Genomic DNA, 26,495 nt, shown 5'->3' on the forward strand with positions numbered 1-26,495 from the left:
TGCCATGAGGTGCTTACAACACTGTCTGAGTCAGTGTTCTATTGTATGAAGAGACACCGGAGCCACAGCAACTCTTAGAAAGGAGAACATTTAATCGGGGGCCGGCTTACGGTTTCAGAGGTTTAGTCCATTATTGTCACAGCAGGGAGGGTGGTGCTGGAGGAGGGGCGGGGAGTTCTACATCCAGAGCCACAGTGCAGGAACAGAGGAACTATGGGCTTGCAACGGGCTTTTTTGAATCCTCAAAACCCACTCCAAGTGACACACTCCTCCAGCAAAGGCCACACCTCCTAACCTTTCCAATTACGCCTCTGTCTGGTGATCAAGCATTTGAACGAACATATGTGGGCCGTTCTTATTCCTACCACCACGGTACCTGCACAGGCTCAAAGCAATAGGACCAAGTAACCAGAAACAAAACCAGAAACTCCGAACTAAGACACCCCCAGAGGCTGGCTACTGCAGGCCTTCGTCATGGTAGTGAAAAGTGAATTACATTAGTTATTTTTTTCATCACTGGTCAAATACCTGAAAAAAGCAGCTTTAGGGGAGACATTGCCCTTAACTCATTGAGAGAACACAATCCACTGCAGTGAAGCTGTGGCAGCAGGATCTTCAGTGAACCAGGAGGTGGGCCAGCCTGTGGCTCCCACGAGGTGCCACCTCCCCCAGGGCTGTCACCAGCTGTCCGGATGTTCAAGCCCACGTGCCGGTGGAGAGCATGTCACATTCCGTCAATAACACGACCACAGCCTTCAATACAGATACTCTATTAAACTTCCTGCCTTGACCCATTCATTTTATTTGTTCTCACCAAATCTCTCACGTTCTTCCATAGACACGTGTGAGCCATCGTCACCATCGGTGAACAGTGGCCACCTTGCACGGGCACTCCTGACTCTTCTGTGATGCATCTTAGGAGCCTTCTTGGCCCCAGGGATTAACACTGGCTTGTGTTGTCTGGGGTTCTGAAAGCCTCATTTCCAGCTTCTCAGTATACTCTAGCTAGGGACCTTTCCCCAGTAGCTCACCGACTTTGACAAGGGCACAAGGTGATATAATAATAATACACAGCACAGAATATTGCCAAAGTCAAATATCTTAATGAGAGTTTCCATGTAAAAGGCTGACTGCTCTTCTATGCCATTGATCGGACTGAGCTTTCCTGGCCTTTCTGTCTCAATGTACCTATACCCCATATATATTATATATATGTAATATATACAATAAACATTATATATAAATATATAGTAATATATTTATTTATTTATATTAGATAGAAATTATACATAATATATAAACATTTTCGAGAATTTCAAACATCTCTATCACCCTCTCTCGTCCTCCTCTCCAATTCATGATCTATTATTATATGTATATACTTATATATTTGTACATGTAAACATAAACTACTGAGTCCGTTTAGCTTTGTTTCTGTGCAACCAGGGCTGACAGCTGGGACTGGACAACCTAGGCAGGCGTTCACCCCTGGAGGGGACAGATTCTCCCTCTCGGCAGGCACTGACCGCCTGAAGCTCTTCTAGAGGTGGGACCCTGTGGAATTGTCCCTGTTTGCACTGGCATGTCAGCTGGTAATGTCATTACGCTGATCTTGTTCAGGCGGCCATACCATTGAGAGCTCATGTATGCAGCTTCTTCGTCATACATGGAAGACACTCTCATGGCAGTCTTCTGCTCTTACAATCTTTCCGCCCCCTCTTCCATGATTTTCCCTGAACACTGGGTGTAGGGATTGCACTGGGGATGTATTAGTTGGGCTTGGGCACCCTACAATACTTTTAAAGTATTTCCGGGTGAGGTGGCATTTGCTTAGAGTCTTTAGGTACTCAAGACGCTGAGGCAGGAGGATGATTTGAGCCTACAAGTTCAAGACCAACCATCCTGGACAAGAGTTTGTCTCAAGGTAAACAAATTGGAGTGGCCAATTCTTTGGAAAGTCTAGATCCTCACAGATATATTTAAAGGAAAACACATGCCATCCTGCCCCAACCTCATGCCCTAAGCCAGGAGTGGGCCGGCTAGTTCTGAGATGGCGCTGCACTGTGCCTACACTAGTGGGAACCACTAAAAATAGCAAGGTTACTGTTAGGTGTTTTCTCCATTCTGTTTTGTCATGCTGCCTTCAAAATAGAACCGTCTTAATAATGAGACAAAATGCCAACAACTACAAACAAAACCTTCCAAACTCCAAGTAGCTTGAATAAAGATCACACCTCTATCTTAATAATTTCTACACCATGAAATATAGGAAGCTCACTACTGGAGCTTTATATATAGTAATGAAGGTAAATTTTATTATTGTGTATGCATCCTTTGCTGTGGGCGTGCAGATGCTATGTTCTACAAAACTGCTTTCTCACTGCGGGTCAGCGTTACTAGAAAGGTAAGGAAGTCATTAGCCTGAGGGAGTAGTTTCCTGGTTTTTATTCCATAAAAATGGCAGCACAAATCCATCCTCAGAGAAACAGAATACACTTTTAACAATGTACAAAATTGAAGTTTGGATATTTGATCCCAGGTTTAACATGAGCATTACTTTATAAGGCAACTTCTTCCTTTAGTAACTGACTTATTGGGCCAGGGAGATCACAGTTGGAAAAGTGCTTGCCTTGCAGGAGGATCTGAGTTCAAGACCCAGAGCCTATTTGAAGAAAGCTGGGTGTGGTGGCAAATGCTTTTAAGCCTCAGCACCAGGGGAGCAGAGACAGGCAGATCCCTGGGTTACTGGCCAGCCAGCCTTGCCTTCATGGAGAGTTCCAGGCCGGAGAGACCCTGCCACAAATCAACAAAGATGATGGACAGTGCCTGAGAAACACCCGAAGCTGTTTTCAGGCCTACACACACATACACACACAAAGAGAATGTTGGAGTTTGTATTATTCTGGAAGCAAGTCATCTCCTAACTCTTCATCAGCAAAGTCATCCTCGTCGATTCTTTTCTTGGCTGCGGTTTTTGGTCTTTCTATTTGAGGGCCCAGTGGATCCACGTAGGAGGCATCTAGGTTTCAGAAGAGATCACACCATTAGAGTAATAGAGAAAACAAGAAACCTGAAAGCAGTCTAACTCAGTCCAAACCCAATGACTCAGAGTGAACAGAAATGCTCTTCCAAGTCTGTGACGTCAGTCTGCACACGTCAGGTTCTCAGCAGTTCCCCAGGACACACTTGCCACCTCCCGGTCTTCTTTAGACCAGCTGTGCTGGAGGAGCTGGGCGGGGGAGGCCAGCACTTGCCTATTTCTTTGTTACTGCTACTTTCATAAGGCTCATCCGTCCCAGGCAGAGCCCTGAGCTTGGCACTCAGTCGCTCACTTTTACTACCGGCGCTATTGCTCTGGCCACTATCTGAAAACAAAGATAAAAAGGCATTTGTTTAATATGCCGAGGAGTCATGACACCGCATTTCACGTCTCAAATCATAGCGTCTGCCAAGAAACAGGTATGCTGTTTCATCAGAAGCCAGCTTCTGGGGAGGAGAATTCATGTTTGAAAGATATCCCCTGTTGAAAATCTGAACACTAGGAAACGGCACGCGAGCATCTGGGATCTGCAAATGTGCTCACCTAAGTCTCAGTTTTGTTTTACTCGAATTTATTTGCGTGTCTGTGTGCACTTGTATGTGAATGGTGGTCAGAGGATGACATGTGGGAGCAGGCTCTCTCCTACCGTGTGGACCTCGGGGAACTGAACGCAGGTTGTCAGCCTCGGTGACAAGTGCCTATCCCTCCGGGAGGCCATCTTGCTGGCCCTAGGTTTAAAGAAGTCATAGGAGCTGAGCAATTGCCCTGAAGGAAGGACAGACAGAACAGGCAAGACCAGGTTCATCTCAAGGCTGGCCAGCGGCCTTGAAGGCGCAGCACCAGCTGTGAGGCTGTTGTTCACGCGTTTCTGAGATAGGGTCTCATGTAGCCTGGCTCAGGCTGTGCTTAAACTCACTTGGCAGCTGAGAGGCACCTGGATTTATCTTGCTGTCCTCACTTCCCTAGTGCTGGGACTGTGTGTGTGACACCACGCTGGGCTGTCAGCCTCTGGAAACTGTATTGCAGGCTGGTCATCTGAACCCAGGGTGGTTAGAAAACCTGCAAGCACTCAACTCAAATTTTGGTCTTGAGTTCTTAATGAAAGCTTCATAATTGAAGCTGGAGAGGTGAGAGATGGCTCAGTGGTTACGAGCTCTTCCAGAGGCCCCAAGTGCATTCCTCAGCGCCCACGTGGAGTGGCTTACAGCCACCAGTCCAAGGGATCTTGACCTCATGGACACTGGAACACAGGTGACACGCACACGCACATACCCATAGACACATTAAGAAAATCTTTAAAAATTCTATTTCCCCTTTCCACTGACATTTCTTAATTAATATGCGAATGAGTCTATGAGTATTTTAAGTTAATTTGTACTTTCACTTTCTGGTAGAATGAAATCAATTCTCCACACAGAAGTAAGCGTAGGTCACTGGAAACTCTCATTGCACAGGCAGTTTTTTTTTTGTTTTGTGTTTGAGACAGGACCTCTATTATATTCTTCTGGCTCTCCTGGAACTCACTATGTACACCAGGCTTGCTTTAACCTCTGATCCACCTGCCTCCACCTCTTGAGTGTTGGGGTTAAAAGCGTGCTCTGCCTTGTGCAGCTTGCTGTAGACAGTTTGTTCTGGTGTTTTGAGACAGGGTCTCACAGCTTGGCTCATGATGCACCTGAGGGTATGCTATGAATACCATCCAGCACAGAAGGTTAAGAAACATGAATGAGTCTGAGTGGATTCCGTGCTTAAATAATAAAATGAAGGCCTGCTGAGGAGATGGCTCAGTTGGTAAAGCACTTGCTATGTAATCAGGAAGACCTAACTCCATTCCCTAGAACCCACGTTTAAAAAGCCAGGAGTGAAGCCAGGTGCAGTAGCATGTGTCTTCAGTCCCAGCACTTGGGACACAGAGGCAGGCAGATCTCTTAGTTTGAGGCCAGCCTGGTCTGGTCTACACAGCAAGTTCCAGGAAAGCCAGGGCTACACAGAGAAACCCTGTCTCTAAAAACTAAGAAAGAAAGAAAGAAAGAAAGAGAGAGAGAGAGAGAGAGAGAGAGAAGTACCTAATCTCATTGGCAGACTTCACGCCAATCAAAGAGTCTTAAAAACAAGATGGACTCTTCTGAAGACAATGCCTAAGCTTGAGCTCTGGTCTCCCCACGTGTACACACAGATGTATATCCACCCACACGTGTGCGAGTGTTCATGAGCGCGTGTGCACAGCCCCCACTAACATTAAATCACTGTGAGATTGCCTGCTTCACCGAATTGAAAGCCAGTGAGTGACTGGTATTTCTGAGGGAAGCTATAGTATGAGTCAGGAAATACAGGTCTGGGGAGCAGCTCTTCCTTTCCGCGGCCACGGCCGGAGAGGCAGAGGTCTGGACCTTGCCTTGGGTTACCTCAGTTTGTAAACCTGGTTTTCTCACTGTGCCTTGCCCTGGTGACTCCCTCCTAAGTACAGATGGAAGGCAGGATGACCGACAAGGCACAGGCACATATGTAAGTAACTTCCTCCTAAAGGTCAAAAGGTGCTGCTGGTAGGTTATCTAAGTATACTGAGACCTTGTGAGCACACAGGCATAGCAGAACTGTCATAAAGACCAGCCTGTCACCTGACCATCTGGCTTGTACATGGGACCAACATCAGAGGACCTCTGCCATCTGTCCACTATTTACCCATCACTTCTGCACCTACCTTCACGGTAGAGCCCTACATCTCACTTTTGCAGTTGACCTAACCTTGCGCCTTGTTTCTGCAGATGCAGAGTCTCTGGAAGCTTCTCCAACAAGGTTCTTTATCTAACACCCCTACCCTGCCCCTACCTCAACCCACAGACTATCTGCATCTCCATCAGCCTTCTGCCTTTGACTCTAGAAATGCCTCTCTGAACTCTGTGGAGCCTCCTTAATTCTTTAGTAATCATTATGTGATCTACACATGCATACATGTAGACATAATAACTGTGTGACATGCAACTGTTATCTGGGTTAATGTTAGTTCTTAAGACAGGGATCAAAGAACTTAAGTTTGCCCAGCCATCAATCAAGGAACTTCAAAATTACTTGGCAAATTGCACCCAGCGTAACTTTGTTGTTTAATTCTGACATTGTGGAAAGACACAAATGTGTCCATGTATGTTCCTGACATAGTGTGCTCATGACAGTAACCCTGCAATCCAGGCTTCCTGAGTGCCAGCCCAGCATCACATAATAATAGCTGTCTAGCTGACAGAAGGTACAGCATGTGACATGCGGCCTTTCTTCGTATGCATAACCCTACCTTCTACAGTTCCAGCCTAATAATGTAGTGGGTTCTACCAACTGTGGCTGTCTTAGTACATGGAGTAGCTGAACATTTGGAAAAAGTAAACAGATAAGCTCTCTTCTCCCCCACCCCTCCACCCCCCATCCTCAGCCCTGTTCCGCTCTGGAGCAGCGTGGGCTTCTTGGCCCTTGCGCTGGTCTCAGGAATGCTCCCAGAAGCTTGCTCACAGCAGTGCTGCTCGGCTGGACCCAGCCTGTCCTGGTGACCAGCTGTAACATTTTTGTGTTACAGTTTTTACATGTGCATTTTTCCCCCTCGTGACAAGGTGATCTTTAAAAACATTTTTAGATTAATTTTATGCCTATGAGTGTTTTGCCTATGTGTATGTATGTGCACTGTATGAATGAATGCCTGATGCCTGTGAAGGTCAGTAGAAGGGATCAGATCCCCTGGACTGGAGTTACAGATGGTTTGAGCCACCATGTGGGTGCTGGGAATTGAACCTGGGTCCTCTGCACGAGCAACACATGCTTTTAAGCCCTGAATCATCTCTCCAGCCCCCATGACAAAGTGATCTTTTCAGCACAGAGTCTACTCACTAAACTAAGTAAGGTTAGGGTCTAACTATACACTTCTACCATGTTTTTTGTTTTGTTTTGTTTTGTTTTTGTTTTTTTTCCAAAAGTAAATTCAGTTCCCGAGAGAGTCAGTCTCTGGTTATTTAGAAAGAATATGCTTCCTAATGAGGCAGAGAATCATGGAGAGTACCTTGGAGTATGCACACTCCCACTTAGCTTGGGCTATGCACAAACCATTCTCTGAACAATGCAACTAGCAATCTGCTAGCAACCTAGGACTTCACCTGACCAGAGCTGTGTATATAACTGCTTTAAAAAAGAATAAGAAGTTACTCCCCTGAGCAACCCTTTGATAATCCTTTGTTTCTGCTGAACACATCCTAGAGTGCCATCTGGGAACTACTGGCCATGGGCCAGTCCAGCCTGCACTGGTTTTGAGCAATTAGGCTCACTATGTCCTCAAGTTAAACTTTTAAAGAAAATCCTCTTCTTACCTTCTTATGCCTGTGCATAACAGGGGCATCCGTAAAATTAAAATTGTATGTATTATGGGAAGGGTACACGCAGTGAGCAAGGGCTTATGGAATCCAAACTTGCCAGTCAGAAGAGACAACCACCTAAATTATGCCCATACTAACCAAACTCCCCTTGAGTTGACCTCCAGAAAAGAACACCCCAAAGCAGTAATTGGCGCCCTTGAGTCCACAGTCTTGACGGTGCTTGTGTCAACTGTTCTATTTCTTTGCTTTGATGAAGTTTCCTCGCCACCCTGCAATCTACATGTGCTTTCATTTCATTAAGAAGCTAAGAACCTGGAAACAACTGGCCTAGACCCTGCCCACTGATAACATAAGAATGAAAATTATTTACAGTGGTTGATAAATTCAAGGCAGTAAAAAACTGTAAAGAGAACATTAAAAGTATTGTAATTCATTTTTGTTAATTTTCTAGATGGTTTGAATAAGGTCGAGATTTTCGATCAGATCCAAAGCCATGATTTGCCCAAACTGAGTCATATTACATTTACATAAGTAATGGAAATAAGAAGACCACTTGGGCCTCTCACCTTCAGCACCAGTGACGGTGTGGACTGTCTGGAGTGTTGGAGGAGGAAAGGGCACTGACTCTGGGCACCCGACAGCCCTAGGCTGGCTTTTACCTAAATATTTCCATGAAGTCACACCCATAAAACATTTTAAACTACTAATAACATTCCTTGCATTTTTCTCCTTTTATGGATCTCTGGACACTTTCTACTTCATTATGACTGTACTCTGGCCGCACCTCTGGAAGTTATGTTAGGGCATCCAAATTTTAGGGCTTCGAAAGGCAAAAATCCTCCCTAAAAAGATAGCTAGGAAGGCTGATAGCAGATCCTGTCTAGGGTAGGGAGCAGGGATCTGCAGTAACTGCCATAGTGTGAGTGTGTGTGTGTGTGTGTGTGTGTGTGTGTGTGTGTGTGTGTGTGCACACGTATGCATGAGGACGTGTGCACAGAGGATGAGCTCAGATGTCACTCATCAGGTCCTTGGACCTCGCTCTTGAGGAAGAGTCTCTCATTGGCGTGGTGGCTGCTGATTAAAATGGGCTGGCTCATGGCAAAGCTGCAGATATCCTGTCTCCGCCTCCCGGCACCAGGATCACAGCAGATGCCACCACATACAGCTCATTAGGTGGGTTCTGCTTGCATGGCGGGGACTTTACAGATTGAGCTATTATCTCTCAGTCCTGATAATCTTTTAAAGCATGTTCTGTTAAGGACATGGACACTGGATTGTGTTATTTTATGTGTTGGGTGTTTGGCTGCACATAACCTGTGCATCACCTGCATGCCTGGTGCCTATAGAGAGACCAGAAGAGGGTGCTGGATCGTATGGAACTGAAGTTACAAATGGTTGTGAGTGTTAGGAATTGAACGCAGGTCCTCTGCAAGAGCTCTGAACTGCTGAGCCATCTCTCCAGCCCCAAGGGCACAGCCCCTGTTATGCACAGGCATAAGAAGGTAAGAAGAGGATTTTCTTTAAAAGTTTAACTTGAGGACATAGTGAGCCTAATTGCTCAAAACCAGTGCAGGCTGGACTGGCCCATGGCCAGTAGTTCCCAGATGGCACTCTAGGATGTGTTCAGCAGAAACAAAGGATTATCAAAGGGTTGCTCAGGGGAGTAACTTCTTATTCTTTTTATTTCACAGGTCTTGGTGAACATTATCATTCCCAGCAGGGTGGAACACTTCAGACCCCAGTAGGGGCATTTAGTTTGTACAGACTTGCCATCTAGACAGGCAGCGGTGTACACTGGGGATGCGGAGGCTGGAGGATGGCTAGACATTTGGGCCTCCTTTGACTACATAGCAAGTTCCAGGACAGGCAGGGCATGGTACACAGGGAGACACTGTCTCAAGAAAACAAACAAAAACAAGCCCACCCACTCAAATTCAGAAACAAAAACAAAACAGAAAGAACCTTGTCCGTCTCACCGCAGCTTGCCACCCTGGGTTTTGGCTCTTTAAGACAATGGGAATTTCGAGTCAGCTGGCCTGTCTTCCGGGCCCAGTGAGGCTGCACGCTGTGCTACCACGCACACCAGGGCACTGTGCACCCTCCCTCCCCGCAGCCTGCTCACTCCTCACTCACTAGATGTAGATACCGCAAACCCTTCTAGTTAGCAAGGATGAAGTGATCAATGCCTACCCGTAATTCTTCCACCTTGCCTTTCTCTTCAGCTAAGAAGCCCTCAAATGTCACTTATCAGCTTCTCATTTTTGAAAGAAAGTACTTCCTAAAACAAAGCTTTTCTTAAAAAAAAAAAAAAAAAGCCTGACCACTCCTCAGAATATGTCAGGAGGAGGCTATATGTAATGGCTACAATCCTTTCAAATCTGTTCTTCAAAGATTCTCCTTTATAAGCTCTAACTCTCATTTCTTAATTCATTAGACATTTGAAAAGTTATTTTTTGTCTTTCTTCCATGCCCAAGATGATACTGATATAAAAGTAACTGAGAAGATATAATCTTGAAGTGTGAGGAACTATCTCTAGAAATACCAAAACAAATGGACCCTGACATATACACAGGACACCTGTGATACACACACACACACACAGGTGATTCTTACCCTCACTCCTTCCCTGTTGATCTAAACATACTACACAATCACTGACCCAGAGGCTGTGGGAAAGCTGACTTTGGCAACTATGGTCACTTGTACCACCCATGAGAGGAGAGGGAGCCTATGCAGGGACTCAAGAAAGAGGTAAGAAGAGTCAGCTGATCTATTTTTAAATAGATTTAAAATAAATATTTTTAAAACACTGATCTATTTTTAAATCATATTTTGAATTTTAAAGGCTTAAATACCTGACCTGTAAAGCAGATCTGGGAGTAAAGGGAAGGACAGTGGCACTTACTGAGTACCCACTGTGGCTAAGAACTTGATATAGATTAATTCGTTAGGAGACGGGTACACTGGGGCATTGTGGTGCACACCTGAAACCCCAGCACTTTGGAAGATGAGGCAGGGGGATTGAGAGCTGAAGGCTAGCTTGGATTACAGAGCAAGACCTCTTTCTCTTTTCCTCTCTTCCCCTCTTTCTTTTTCTTTCTCTTTCTTTCTTTCTTTCTTTCTTTCTTTCTTTCTTTCTTTTCTCTCTTTCTCTCTTTCTCTCTTTTCTGAGACAGGGTTTTTCTCTGTGTAGTCCTGGCTGTCCTGGAACTCACTCTGTACATCAGGCTGCCCTTGAACTCAGATCTGCCTATGTCTGCCTCCTAAGTGCTGGGACTAAAGGCATAAGCCACCACAATGTGGCTCAGCAAGACCCATTTCAAAACAAAATCAAAGATAGGAAGCGAAGAAGGAAAAACAAGGAAATAACTGATAAAATAAGTTTGTGTGTTGCTGGGCAGTGGTGGCACATGCCTTTGATCCCAGCACATGGGAGAGAAAGGCAGGCAGATCTCTGTGAGTTCAAGACCAGCTTGGTCTATGTAAACTCACTTCTTCCTCTTGGCAACTCCCATGAAGGTAGGTCCTATTTTCACTCTCATGTTACTGACAGGAACTATGACAAAGAGCTTAGTGACTTGCTCAGATGAACTTACCATATGGTTTGATAAAGGAATTCATAGACACCAAGTGAGTTCAGAGACTGGGGAACTAACCATAGTGAAATTAAACTCAGGACAAGCTAAGGGCCAGAGGAAAGGCATATGTTCTACTGAAGATGCAGAAGTGGACCACAAAACCACAAAGCTGTTAAGGGAGATAGATGTTTCCGGAGGTAGCTGAGGTATAAGGCTAATCAAGCTTTAGGAGAAGATCATGGACACAGAATCTCACAGCTTAAGAAGTGTATTTGCTATGACCACACTTTGATAATAAGGAAAATTCCTAGGTACTATCTGTCACTACTATGACAGAAAGCTTAGCTTGAGCAGGGTTTGCTGTGCTCCAGGCTTGAGTCTTTTTGTACGAGCAACTAAGAAAGGGTCACACAGCTCTCAGTGGCTGGGGAAGGCAGAGCAGGGTATTCTGGAGCATTTGACTGTCACAGCCTTCGAATCCTTCTGTCTAATAACTTGGTCTGCTGCCCACTCACTTGTATAATGTGCACAGATGTGCTCAGTCCAGATTATCCATGGCTTATAGAGTTACTAAGCCAGATGGAACCTGCAGAGCAGCTCAACAGTGGGTACTAACACCTGTGAAGATTCTAAGACTGCGGGACTTGGCTTGGTGTGTCCCGGGACCCTATAATGCCGCCTGCGGCAAAGTGGTCAGACACCGGGGTGTCTGGCCAAACCACCAACTTCATCTCGCCAGTGAAGGGCTGCTCAGGTGGAATCGGCAGGAGCAGCACTCAGACAGGGCAGGCCCCAGTCGGGCCCTCAGGGCTTGCTTCTCCACCACAGGGGCCTACTCCAGCCCTCCAGCTACAGGTACAGCGCCTCCTAGATATGACTGCAGTGACTACTCCAGGACACGATCTAGGGGCATCTCCATTCCTGGGGCCACAGGGGTGTCGCCTTTTCATGCTCTGTTTGCAATGCCAGGAAAAACCAGAAACAATATTGAAAGCTGTGCTAGTTCAAAAACCAAAATCAATAACAAAAAACAGCCCATTTGGGGATTGTAATTTCCAAATCAAATTTGGACTTCTATAAAACTAAAATGTCCCTCAGAAAGTTGACTGAAAAGTGAATTTCTGTTCACTGAGCCACAGTGCTTTCTTTTCAATATGAAATCACTTGGAGCATAAAAGACACATTTTCAATGGACGAATTCACATCTAGGACATTGTCAAAATCACATGAAAAAACACAGCAAGCCACTAAAATTACACAGAGCAAACCAGAAAGAGCAATTTAAAACAAAGCCTTAATGACATAGTACTCAGATTAATCACAAAAGCATGCTGGGAAGGCAAATGCTGTCCTGAGGTACTCTTGTGGCATGAGGACAGGGACACAAGCGAAGCAGACATGCCTCTTAAATGGAGGTATCACACTAGCCGAGAGCAGCATTATCCCCGCCCTCAGTTTATCCATGAAGAACAGAAATACCAGGCCTATCAAGACTTTGAAACTGTAGAATATGTGGCTTTGATTTTGGATGCTGACATTCATCGTGGCTTGATTTGATTTTTCTTTTTCTTTCTTTCCTTTTTATTTTTTATTTTGCATGTCTATCAATATGTTGCTAAACCCTGACCCCTAAACTCTGCTTGTAAAAGAGCAATGCATTTTTCCACATAGTTAAAAAATATTTAAGATCACTTCATTTTAGCTAATTTTATAAAAATAAATTTCTGACACTCCTGGGCATGCTTGTGGCCTCAGCACATGGGAAACTGATGCATTAAGGCTAGAAGTTTCAAGCCGTGGTGTTTACATCCAGCTTAAACCTGGGCCGACCGTAGCAAGGGTGTTTCCACACACCTACAGCAATAGGTGTCATGTATTTGAGGATAATTCCTGCACCGTAGAAAGAGGCATCTCAAGGTCACATCTTGTGTGGCAGTGACGGGGTGAGGCCCAAGGCTGGATGACTACACGGCCACATGCTGGTAACTGGCTATGGTAAGACCAGGAATGACCTTCCCTGTAGCCATATCACACTTAGTTTTTGGTATCAACTCAAAGTGGAGCCATGGTTCTTCCAGCATGGGCTGGGTTGCCACAGTAGGAATAGCAGGGCCAGGAGCTCCTAAGACTTGGTAGTGAGACTCCGGGAGTAGGCTTTGGCCGTCTAGCCAGCCTTTCCATGATTCCAGACCTACTGTGGGGAGGAGGAGGTGAGTGTTTTCTGATTGGCAAACACAAACCCAGAACTCTCAGAGGCGAGCCCTGCGGACAGCTATGTAATCCCAGACACGCCTTTCGAGTGCTGCCTGAGGTCCTGCCTTCTGTATTTGTTTGTTTTGAGACAGGGTCTCCCTGACTACCCCAGAGATCCACCTGCCTCTGCCCCCTGAGTGCTGGGACTAAAGGCTCCTGTATGTTTTAGCTTACAACAGGCTTTCTGATCTATGGACGTGTGGAGGTCGAGTACTGCCATCCTGGAAAGACTGCCAGGAGTCACAGGTTAACCACAGGAGTGTGGAGAAGGGGCTGTTTCCCTCCAGGAACTGCTAACTGGGAGCAAGGGTGCTGCCACCGTGGGCTTGAGGATGTCCTGGGGTGGAGGCAAGGGCCTCCCTGGGCAAGACAGAAGAAGGCAGCCACAGCCTGCTCGTTCTGGGCTCAGGTCGGGTACTGGCAGAGGTGCTCACCTGGGCAGCAGGAAGAAGTACGGACGTCAGGACTGACATGCTTGAGCTGTTAGAAACTAAGGAACAAAGGGCCGATGCTGAGAAGCCGCAGCACCGGGGAAGGTCCTGGGGTAGCCCTTTAAACTGGTGCCAAGCAAGCTAAGTGACCTGAGGCCCTGCTTAGAAAGTGCCACCAGGGCTGAGTCTCTCCTTAGAACAGCTTTTTGCGAGCATAAAGCTCACTTGTGTGCTAGTATTTGTTTTGGCCTAAAATGAGCTAGATGGTAGAAAGCAAAATTGATTAAAACTGGCAGTGGAACAGTGGGGAGGCTGGGAGGGTGGGGTGGGGAGGCTGGGGCAGCTTCCCAGGACACATAGGCATCTCTTCTCTCACTCAGCTGACTGTGGAGGAGTTAAGGTACAGTATGGAGGGGCCACCAGCAGGGCTGGGCAGTCGTCCTGTAGCCTGCTGAGAGCCTGGGCAGACTTTCCAGACTACTGCAGAAGCTCATCCTTCACAGACCTGGCTCCCCATGGCAGGCTTTCAGAGTGGAGACCCAGGAGACTCAGGCTTCCAGAGGGACCTCACGGGCTTACACATGAAGCAGCCTGGAAAACTCATGTGGGTGGTTAGCGTTGGAACAGGCTAGTCTTTATTCTGAAAACTCAAGCTTTTCAGAGAAGTGTTGTCCGCAGAGTATGACGAGGCTGCGGCTACTTTTTTTTTTTTTTTTTTTTTTTTTATTTTAAGTTTAGTTTAGTTTTTGGATCAGGTTCTTACTCTGTAGCCCAGGCAGGTCTGGAACTCACTAGCATAGGCTGGCTTCAAACTTGCTGTAGTGATCCTCCTGCCTCAGCCTCCCAAGTGCTGGGCTTGCAGGTGGAAGCCACTTCCCGCAGTGTGGTCCTGGAATTTTAACCCACAGTGACTGCTCTCCTAAGGATCTGCTCTGAAAGGGAGAGTCATTCAAAAGGGCCCGGGATACACACCCTGACCTTATGGTTGTGCACTATCAGTTTAGTCTGGGAGCCTCCTAGACTTTCTTTCTTCCCCGGGAGGGTGGGGATGACAGGGTTTTGGTGTGTAGCCCACGTTGGCCCAGAGCTCCAGGTCCTCTGCCTTGGCCCCTCAGGCTGAGATCTGGGCACCATCTGGCCTGACTCAGGAGTTTCTTTTAACGTGTCTACAATGCTTGCTGCACAATACTTGGCTAATCCCACTTTTGACACCTACAGTTCAAAAGTCTGTAAGCTATGAAGGCAGGTTTTCAGGTGGCCACATGTGAACTTTCTGGGTGTAGGACATGGTTATGCTATGTTCAGCCTTTACTGTCCTTGGTGGAGCTGTTCATATACGGCACTAACTTCTGGATTGACAACCCGCTCAGCTCAGAACCTCTGAGGGGCCTGTGGGCTTTACAGCTGTCTCCAGCTAATGAAGGTGTGGTGGCCTTGATCCTTCAGTCCAGTCTAACTGAAGGGTGAGTGAATTCTGTAAAGCAGGAGTTGGGGAGGTACCTGGGAGTTAGGGACAGTAAGGAGACAGGAACGTCCATCAAGCCAATGGATGCCGACGGGGAGGAGCATGGCTCCTGGAAGCCACCTTTGATACTCCTGAGACCTAGGCTCTCCACTGCTCCTCCTCACCTCTCTAGTAAGTGCCGTGGCTCACAGGCCAGGAGGTGTCTGGAGAAGGTGGCTTGGCTTTTAAAGAACTATGCTGCCTGGCAAGAACTATATGCCACCAATAACTGCTACTGTTTAAACTTATCTTTATCAAAGTAGAGCTCTGAATTCATGACAGAACCTTTATCTCAACTGCCGTTTCCACTCACAGGAAAATCAGAAAACCCACGTGCATTCCCTCCCCAAGCAGCCCTGGCAGTGGCATTGGAGCTGTGGCTTTCTAACTAGATGTCAACTGTCTTGCCTGCAGGGACCACATCCTAGTCACCTCCACTTGTCACGGTCAGACTCCTGGATGAGAGCAGCTGTGAGACAACACTGCTGCTTAGTGAGACAGAGCAGGGTCACGGCAGGGCTGCGCCATGTGTGGAGATGAGAGGATGCAGGGAAGGCCAAAGGTCTTAATTTAACATTTATCTTGTTCTTCAATTAGCTTCTTTAAAACCATCACATTTCTCTTGTCACTACTAGTACCTGAGAAAAAGGAGTAGAAAATTTACTATAATGCTTTATTAAAAAAAGGATGCCCTGGGGAGCCAAAATCAAGAAATTTTAAAATGTCAAGAACTTCAAAAACATGTAAAGTATTTATGGCTGGCTCACAAGCAGAAATCTGCTGTTAAGATCAAGATGGGACTTGATCCACATCTCCTCTTTGAGGGGTATGCCCACTGAGGCCAGACTAAAGATCTGGGCTGTCAGCATCACCCAGACCATACTACTTCTCATGCTAAGTTCTTTACGTGGGACTTTAAAATTACAACACAGTAAAACCTCATTCATGTGCCCTTCCCCAACCTGAACTTGATTAAGCAACAAGCAGAAGCAGATATATAGATCTAAGAACTAAAATCTGGTAACATTTACAAACACATATACCAAGTTAGAATAAGTGAGGTTTTACTGTGTAAATAGGCAGGCAGACAGAGAACACAAAACATATGAAAGACACTTGAAGATGGTTTCCGTGTTGCTAGAAACCTGTCAAACCAGTGTTGTGGCGCACAGAAGGCACTCACCGCTGCCAGCACTCCCCTCTCGCTTGCCTCGAGGGCCTCCGCTGCTGTCTCTGCCCGACTTTATGCGCTAAAGCAGAGAGAAGACAAGTAGAGAAGATTATGTGACATTCCTTCAGAACAGCACAGCCAAAGAGTGAATTCAAAACTTGTACCATCACGTGACCCTCGGGATTAGTTCATCCACCTACATGCTGATTCAACAGGAAAAGGACTGAATCCTTTTGAAAGTACAGTGCCACTCCCCAGAACCTGCAGAGTACACAAATGGCATTTCACTCAACCACCACCACCTCTGCACAGCCAAGCAATTAAAGAGTCAAACGGCATTTTCCTGACGAGAAGGGTCAGGACTCAAACATAATAACAGTTTGAGGAAAAAAGTAGAAAAAGAGAAAAACATGTATGTACCAAAGACTATTATTTCCTATCTTATCCCTAACCTGTAGCAGTCCGTTCGAGGGTTCAAAAAAGAAGGCATCCTGACATTTGATATTAAACTTCTAAGATAAAAGCATTATTAAAATCTCACATATAGCTAAGGTTTGGCCAACATGTCTAGGCTGTGATGACTCTGTGTGAATGTGAGTTTGACTGTGTGTGTGCTCATGTGCATGGAGCCAGAGGTCAATGCTGAATGTCTTTTTAGTTGCTCTTTACCTTAATTTTTGAGACAGGTCTCTAAACTTGGAAGTCAGGGACCTGGCTACACTGTTTCTGCCCTTCTGTGTTGGGATTGCAGATGTGTGCCGTGCAAAGCCTTTTCCATGGGTACAGGGTCCCCAGACTTTCATGGAAAGCTGTGATATTCTTTAAATTTCTTTCTATAATATATGGTTCTTCTGTGTTTTGCTTAAATGTCAAACTTTTTATTTAGAGTTATTTTTTAATTAAGTACTTTAACACATAAATATTTTATTTATACACACATATAATTTGTATCAACCCAACAATTTATAAAGAAAATGTAATAACTGTAAATATATAAGCACTGAATGTTAGAGCTCTCAATTTCACAAAAATAAACGCCAAAAGGTCACATAGGTCCTGAAACAATAGTAACTGATTTTAACTTTCTTTTCTTAGCTAGATCATTCAAGCTAAAAATCAATAACCAGCAGAGTTAAACTACACTATAAAATAGACTTAAAATACCCACAGAATATTCTATCTAATGGAAATGGGATATACATTCGTCTCAGAAATTCATGGGATAGTCTCTAAACCAGGTTATATTGTAGGCTACAAAGCAAGCCTTAGAAGCAGCAAACAAATAAAAACAATGCCTTATAATACCTTTTCAAATAAAACTAGAAGTCAACAGCAGGGGGAAACAGAAAACACATGGAGTTGGAGACTGAACGATACTCTTTCGAGTGACTAGTGGGTTGCTGAAGAAATCAGGAGAATTTAAAAATTATTAGAATCAAATGAAATCTCTACTCATCAGAACCTTTGGAAAACAGCTAAGGCAGTTCTAGGAGGAAAGCCTATGGCTCTGAGTGTACACATTAAACATTAGAGGGCCAATGGGACACATAGCTCGGGGGTAAACACGCCTGCCCTGCAAGCCTTGCGACCTGGCCTCAATCCCCAGATCCCACTTTAATGGCAGCAGAGAACAATCGACAAGGCCGTCTGAGTTGCACATGTGCACTATCGCCACCCCCATCTCTCTCTCTTACACTCACAATAACACTTTTTTTAATTAAACAGAGATGAATGGCTGTGATGGTGCACGCCTTTAATCCCAGCACTCAGAAGGCAGAGACAAATGGATCACGGTGAGTTCGAGGCTGGCCTGGTCTACAAAGTGAGTCCAGGACAGCCAAGGCTACACAGAGAAACCCTGTCTCCAGAAACCAAAATAAAAATAAAGAATGCTGAAATAAATAACCTAATGATGTACCTCAAGGTCTTAGGAAAACAAAACTAAGTTGAATTCCAAAACAATAGATGGCAACATTAATAACATGAGATGAAAAAAGTGAGGTTATTACAGATTCTAAAACTCCAGAAGATTATTACAAAAGATGTCAAAAATTTACATGCCAAAGGACTAGAAAACTTAGAGATAAATTCCTAGGCACATAAAACTAACCAAAATTAAATCAAGAAGATAGAACTAACTTAAACATACTTATACCTAGCAATGACACCGATGGTGTAATAACAAGTATAAAAACAATGCAGATGGATTCCCTGCCAAATTCTACCATATATTCAAACAAGAGCTAACGCCATTGTTCCTCAAATTGCTGTATAAAACAGAAGGAGAAAGAAACTATACCAGACTCGTTCTACGAATCTAGCATTGCCCCAATCCCAAAACTGGGTAAGGACACAACAAAAACTGAGAACACACTGGGAAGGTGGGACATGCGTGAGACAACCCCTCAGGCCCGGGACCCTCCAGCCAGGCACCACACAGCCCACAGAGCACCCCAGAGATGACCCCAGGCACCCAGAGGCCCTGGGCTCTACTGAGATGAGCAAGTAGTGGGGAGAGACAGAAGAGGGAGAGAAGCAGAATGGTGTGTGCACAATGAGGAGAGGAGAAACTGCAGACTCGAGGGCAGCGAGGAACAGCTGAAGTGAGTAGCTGGCGATGTCACCAGAGGCCATGGTGAGGTCCTGGCCCATGCTGTCGAAAGGGCCATGTCTGTGTCCATCACCCTGCAGCGCCAAGATTCTGTTACCACCAAAGGCCAGGTGGACGTCCCTGGTGTGGGCCCTTGCCTGAGACCATGCTGATGTCCAAGGGCTTGCAGAGCTAGGTCCGACCGACCGTCAGCTGTAGTGGTAAGGAGGGCTGGCCTCACCCTTCACCTGGGCAGTGCTGGTTAATTGACCCAGGTAGCATGGGTGCAGGAGAGCTGGCCCCGATAGTGTGGTGTAGGAGAGTTGTCAGGCTGACCAACTCAGCTGCCACCCAGCCCCAGCTCCAGAGCTTTAATTAGGCCCACTCCAGCATCTACCCCATCTCTGAGCAACTCAGCTGCCACCCAGCCCCAGCTCCAGAGCTTTAATTAGGCCCACTCCAGCATCTACCCCATCTTTGAGCTGCTGAAGAACGTCAAGAGGCTGGTTGTTCAGAACCACAGCTGGAAGACCTCCATGTCACAGGGCAACAACAGGATATCCTGAGCAGTCCCAGTGAGGAGCCAGTACTAACAGTGTGGTAGAAGCCAGAGGTCTCCCAGACCAAAGGCTCTCACTGCAATGACCATTTGAAGAAAAGCTGCTTGGGCCAAAATGTACACTGTGACACACCATGACACACTACAGCTTCCACAGCGAGATTCTGTCTGTCTGTTTGTTTTCTTTTGGGGAAGGTGGATATGGACGGACAAGGAGATGAGTGGGATTAGTGGGTGGCCATTATGTGAAATTTACAAAGAACCAATAAAAAGTTTAAAAAATGAAAACATTGTGAAATAACTTCACTGAAGAACATAGGGATAAAAATTCTCAATAAAATACTTGAAAACTGGATTCAGGAACACAGTAAGGAGATGATATACCATAACTGAGATGGATTCATGGCAAGGATGCAGAACAGATGCAACATAGCACATAAGCAGATGTAAGCACAGAAGTCGCAGGATCACCTCAAAAGGTGCAGAACGGCCTTTGAGAATATTCCACATCTCCTCATGATAAAAGCCTTGAAGAAACTAGGAATAGAACGAAAGGCCCCAAGTAGCCAAAGCAATCCTACACAGAAAGGGCCATGCTGTGCGAATCAAGATATCAAAGTTCAGAGCCATCTGAATGTGAAGATGGCTCGTGCATCCTGCTCAGCTGGCCCTAGGTTGGAACAGGACACTTAAGAAAGTCTGAGCTTCCGTAACCACCCAACTACTTCATCCACCATACTGTCCCTGTTCTCATCTACAATCTTCTACTCCCCCACCTGATCCCTGTTTTACTAACAACCACTAAGCAGAGACTTAATGTCCACGTAGGCTCCTGGCCTGCCCTGGTCAGCCCTTGTCTGGCTCATCCTTCTAGTTCACTCCCCAGGAGAAGCCTAAGCCTCTGTGGCTCCTGTGACTAACCTCCTTCCCAGGACACTGGGAAATGGCCAGGCACACAGATGGACACCACAGGGCACCAGCACTATACTCAGCATCCTGGCGCAAGCCCACAGAATGACCTTCTCTCTCTTCTTTACCCATGGCAGGTAAGGTCCTGCCTGCTGCATGAACGAGAGGTGGGAGCATCCCATTAGGCATGTGGCCTCCTTCCTCACCTGCTAGACTCCAGCTCTTCTATTCAGAGATGCTGTGTGTCCCTGGTGGCTCCCCCCTTGTCTTTGCTGGCTCAGGGTTTTCTCTAACAGCCTGTGTTTACCCAGCTCAGCATCCATGTGCACTCAATCAACAAATAATGGCCAGATGGCTCAGTGGGTAAAAGCATGTGCTGCATGAGCCTGATCACTGAGTTCTACCCTGAACCCACAGTGGAAGCAAAGAACCAACTCTTGGTGTTGTCCTCTGACCTTCACAAACCGTGACACATGCAAACTCACACACATTCTCCCTGTATCACCTTGTAGCTCACACACACATACACACACACATTAAACAAATTTTTAAAAAAACAACAAATCAAGCCAGGCGTGGTGGTGTATGCCTGTAATCCCAGCACTCTAGGAGACAGAGGCAGGTGGATCTCTGTAAGTTCGAGGCCAGCCTGGTCTACAATGTGAGTCGAGGGCAGCCGAGGCTAAACAGAGAGACCCTGTCTCAGAAAAACAACAACAAAACCCACCAGAGGGGATCTTACGGGCCAACCACTGTTAACAGCCATGACAAAGATTTTTTTATACAAACCACCAAGATAACACATAGGTTCAAAGAAAAGGAACCCTGAAGCCTTAGTCAGCTGCTCACTTCTGACACTCTACCAGGTAGAGGTCTGACCAACAGCACCTCGGGCGACTACATTCTTTCTCAGCAGAGGCAGAGGAAGGCCTCTAGGGACAGAGCCATGCCAACAGCAATCCCACCAGGCCAACCCTTGTGTGCCCTCAGGGTTCCAGAGCTGGGAGTTTGCTTTGTCTGTCAGTGTGGAATGAGAAGTAAAGCAGCCTCGGTAAAGCCAAGATAGAACAGAAAGAACTCAGACAGGGCCAGGCTGCAGAGCAGCTCCTGCTGGGCTGGGCAGAGGAAGACAGTCCCCATCAGCCACCACACAGAACACAGTAGCCGCAGCCAGCAGGGTGACTGGGAGCAGCCCAGGCACCTCTGAGGTGAGAAAATACGGGTCAAATGGGTAGTTTATTAAGGTAGTGATGGACTGGATCCAGTTTGTGAAGTTAGAGGCTTAGAGAGGTTGGAGAAGCCTTCTGGAGAAAGAGCATTAAACTATGAAAGTCCAATAGGTACAAAAGCATAATCTTTGTAAGAAGAGCTGATGCAAATGGCAGTCTGCAGCTGAGCCCTGTGCCTCCACAGTGACAGCCTGGCGATGGTAGCCTGACATATCTGACCTATGGTCTGCCTCAGATCCAGCCAAGAGCCAGGTTCATTTCAGAAGTACAACAGCGGCTTGTTAAAGAGCGCTGTGCTGTGCTGCCCCACGGGAGATGCAGCTTTGTTAATAAATTCACAGTCACACCCCTTCCAGGTGTGATGGTAGGTGTGGAAGGAGGCACTGGGGCCACGACAATGATGGTTCTTAGTTCTTAAGTGTTTAAGTGAAAAACTGTCATATAATGGAATAAAGAGCAAAAATGACAGCAATCAACAATTGGCTGGCGTTGCCAGTTGCCTATGTTATTTGGCTAAGTGGGGGTTAAGAGTTGTAAGGTAGTATTTTTGTAAGCCACTCCCTTTAAGAATACACACACAATTTTTAATCCCAGCACTGGGGAGGCTGAGGCAGGTGGATCTCTTGAGTTTGAGGACAGCCTGGTCTACAGAGTAAGTTCAAAGACAGCCAAGGCTACACAGAGAAAACATGTCTGAAAAAAAAAAAAGAGAGAAAATATGGATTATGTATGTTTATATACATTTGTGAAAACACTTGGAAGCCTGGAAGCGTAACATGTCAAGTGATCTTCACAAGTGTTATGAAAAATTTTTACCTTTTTCTTTACACATTTATTTGAATAAAAAGTAGTGTCAGCACTTGGGAGGCAGAGGCAGGAGGACTGTGAGTTTGAGATCAACTTGGGTAACTTTGTGAGATCCCATCTCAGTAAACCAAAATTATTTATGAAGTACTCTGCCTGAAGTCCCCCATGCCCTGTGGTACTGGGACCGAGAATAGGGCTGCTTACACACCAGGCAAATGCTCAACCACTGAGCTGTAGCTCTTATCCTCTTTTAACTAAGACACAGTCTTGTTGAATTGCTCATGTTGGCCAAAAATGTGCCATCCTCCTGCTGAGCAGCTAGGATAAGCTCCCAGATCCAGCTCTGAATTTTTAAAAGAATATTTATTGTTTAAATAATATGAAAAATAGAACAGCACTCTTATTTTGAAAAAAATATGCCAATCCCAGTTAGTACTGGATGGGGGGTGCTAAAGGAAGAGGAGGGAGAGAGAAAGACAACGAGCTAGCACACGACTTGGAACAAGTTCTGTGGGCACTGTGGGTCCATTTCTCACCCATAGGAAATGTCGATGAAGACTCCGACTCCAGCATCACAAGGTCAGAGACCATTAGTTACCACCTCTGGCCTCTAAAGGCCGTCGATGAACATCAGCTGCTGTTTTCATCCACTGGGCTGCACCCAGGTGTCCCACATCCTCAGCAGGCACTTCAGCTCTGAGCCACAGCCCCCGGCCCCACAGTTCTAACTAATGTCTGGCTAAGTTGATGTAAAGGGGAAGCCGCTGCTGGAAACATGGAGTAGGCTGCTAGGGCCACGCAGGAACAGGTCACCTAAGCACCATGCTTTGGCTCTCCTTCCTGATGTTAGCAGAAGGAAGACGGATGGTCCCTCCTTCCTCCTTTTACTTCTGAGGACAGGGTCAGTTCTGAATTCTTAGCAGTTCCAGGTAAAATCTGGGTGTGCTTAAAGTAGTCTTGATTTCAGTCACATGGCAATTGCAAAGAATATCTCTGGCTAACTTCTCTTGCAGGAAGAACTCACAAATAAAATTATAGGGGTCAAGAACTGCAGCAAAAACCAAAACCAGCCAACCAAACAAAACCCTAAAAATATGACTGGCTATAAAAATTATCAACATTAAAAAGACATTTGAAAACTCCAATGTGGAAATGTTCAGGTAAATTAAATGTGTGTGTGTGTGTGTATATATATATACACACACACACACATATCTATATGTATGTATATATGTATGAATCAACAATGATGTCTCTAAAAAAATTTTAATTAGGGAAAAAGCCCTAAAGATTGATTCTAAATAAGAAATGCAGATAACAAGCTTTAAGTTCAACATTAAGAAAGAACATCCTTAATTTAGAAGTTTATTATATTTTCTTCCATAACTAATAATGCTTTTTCCCTTACACGAGCCAGGAACCAGAGGCCTGCCCCATAGGCTCACAATCTGAGAACAACAAACTGAAATGGGACCCACACCAATCATCTGGGAAGCTGGCTTTCACCCCTGTCAATTCTTCCTCTTTCAGCCCTTCTTATTTCTTGACCTTTCTTGTACACTGCTCCCCTCCATCCCATGTTGACAAGCCAAATTTAAGTGAGAGAACCCAGAAAATGTTTCTTTGACATATGATGCAAGGAGAAATACTGAAGAACACGGGGGAGAAAAGAAAGAGAGGCGGGGAGCAGCGTCTGTAGAAGCCACGTAGGTTTCAAGGAAACGGAAGAGGTCTTAGTGTTCTCTTGATTCTTCATGGATGTGGACTAAGCCTTTAAGTATAAGGAGACTGATGCATGTCAACGGTGGACTATGGAATATTAAGGGAAAGCTGCGAATGCAGACAAAGTCTGGGGAAGCAGGCTTCACAGGTTGCAGTGAGGCCAGGGAGCAAGCATCTGAAGAGGCGCTCAGGAGGCACAGAACCTTAGTGTGGGTAATAGGGGAAGAAACATGGGAGAGTCTGAGTGCATCACCCAGGGACAAGGGTTAACCGCAAGCTGCGCGCTGTGGCGCGCGCCTTTATTCCCAGCGCTCAGGAGGCAGAGGCGGGCAGATCTCTGAGTTCAAGGCCAGCCTGCTCTACTGAGTGAGTTCCAGGACAGCCAGGGCTACACAGAGAAACCCTGTCTCAAGGGTCCCTGTCAAATGTTTTGTTCCTGTGATGTTTAAATAATCTCTTCACCAGATCAATCCCATCCTTACAACGACAAGGCTTGCCAAATACTGTTCTAATCCCCTCCAGAAGTAACGATCCTCAGAAGAAACCATTCTTTTTCACCATAAAAACACATCTTTATTTTTTTCAAAGTACAGATGAATATGAAATAGCCCCAGTTCTATACAAGAAACAAGTAAAAGCTACTTAATAAATTTATAAGTATTTTGATGCAGAGGAATAAAAAGCTGAGTAGTAAATTCAAATTTGGTAAAGTTCTTTAGTCCTTGCGGATATTAGTCCAAAGATGTCAGTCAGATTTTAGAAAGAGTCCTGTTACTATAGAGAGACTGTACTAAAGCAGAGGGCAAGAGAAGACAAGTGCCAAGGGAGATAAGGAGCAGGAGCAAAAGAACTCTCACAGAAACCAAGAAGGAATGGCCACTACACTGACTGAACCCAGTTCCAAGTAAAGATGGGATTAATTAGTGGTGAATGGCCAGGAATAGTTCCTAATCAACATTTCCTAAAGCTTCTGCTTACACCAAGGTAAGCCCAGTGTGGCAGTGCTGTAGTGGCACACACATGGAACTCTAGCAGGCAGGCCGAGGAAAAAGGACTGTCATCAGTTTGAGGCTAACCTGAGCTGCACAGGGAGTTCCATGTAACCCGTAAGGATGGGTTACATGGTGAGACCCTGTCTCAAAAACAAAATGAAGATGCTCATGAACTGCCCGCAAGGAAGTGTCCCGAAGCTAAGAGGCTACTTCTGAGTGCTGGGAAGGAACTCTCCTTAGGGGTCGAGGAAACCAGGTACCAGGGCGGGAGGCTGCATGAGCAGCCGTATCTGTGGATGCCTGGGCTCGCTGCAGACTATAGGCACTCAGAAGTGAGGCTCTGTGGTTCAGTACGGACACTCTGGCTCTGCACATGCACCCAAGCTTCTATATGAGCTCAATCCCAAAATGTGCTTTGTCTAAATACATACTTTTGGGTTCTTATTAAATACATAATTACAGTCATTGTCATTTGAGCTTCTACTTACAGCAATTATGTGTCACAGCTGTCTAATTTTATTAGCAGTCAGACACAGTTCAGGGACTGGCCATTACAACAGGCATTAATGGTGTGGCCTACCTTAGCAAATAAATACCAACTTGATGTTTTAAAGACTTTTAAAGCAAAACTAGTTTGCTTATAATATTTTTACAAGAGATCGGTCATACCTTAGAAGCAAAGACAACCAGCCACTTTTTGCAAGCATGTGTGGGATCACATCTTCTCTAAAGCAAGGATAACTGGATTTTTGAAGAGAGTCATTGCCACTACATTATTCCTCACTTAGAAACTTATTTCTAGCTGGGCATAGTGGCACATGCCTTTAATCCCAACACTAGGGAGGCAGAGGAAGGATCTCTGTGAGTTCAAGGCCAGCCTGCTCTACATAGTATGTTCCAGGACAGCCAGAGCTACATAGTGAGACCCTGTCTCAGAACAGAACAAACAAAGCAAAAAGCTTTATTTCTACTATATCAATCTTAGCTTTAAGAACAGATGAAAGGACTGGAGAGATGGCTCAGAGGTTAAGAGCACTGGCTGTTCTTCCAAAGGTCCCGAGTTCAATTCCCAGCAACTACATGGTGGCTCACAACCATCTATAATGAGATCTAGTGCCCTCTTCTGGCATGCAGGCACACATGCAGGCAGACTGCTATATAAATAATAAATAAATAAATAAATAAATCTTAAAAAAAAAAGAACATGATGGAAGGCAAATATTCAAAACTCACAGACAACCTCCATGGTCTAGGCTCCAATGGAGGAGAGACGAGTCTCAGAGGAAAGTGGGAACCCTGCCATTCCATCTCCACAGAAATACACTACAAATGTCTGCCATGGTGCTCTGCATTATGCTCT

At 45.6% G+C, this 26,495-nt stretch overlaps 1 protein-coding gene across 5 annotated transcripts in view; it reads right to left on the minus strand.

The window, feature by feature from the left end:
* Nucleotides 1-2,430: 2,430 nt before the first annotated feature.
* The window catches only part of Ift88 (intraflagellar transport 88), a 95,177-nt gene continuing 71,112 nt past the window's right edge, over nt 2,431-26,495 (minus strand). For 4 of the 5 annotated variants that reach the window (XM_021639076.2, XM_060391119.1, XM_021639077.2 and 1 more), the window contains 3 exons: nt 16,340-16,406; nt 3,255-3,365; nt 2,431-3,019 (listed from right to left, as the gene is read on the minus strand). In XM_021639076.2, coding sequence (XP_021494751.1) covers nt 2,898-3,019; nt 3,255-3,365; nt 16,340-16,406 — 300 coding nt within the window. In that variant the 3' untranslated portion in view covers nt 2,431-2,897. The remainder of the gene's footprint in view (nt 3,020-3,254; nt 3,366-16,339; nt 16,407-26,495) is intronic. The other variant, XM_021639078.2, reaches the window with a different exon arrangement.

The sequence above is a fragment of the Meriones unguiculatus genome, chromosome 9 (assembly GCF_030254825.1).
Source record: "Meriones unguiculatus strain TT.TT164.6M chromosome 9, Bangor_MerUng_6.1, whole genome shotgun sequence".
NCBI classification, from domain to species: domain Eukaryota; kingdom Metazoa; phylum Chordata; class Mammalia; order Rodentia; family Muridae; genus Meriones; species Meriones unguiculatus.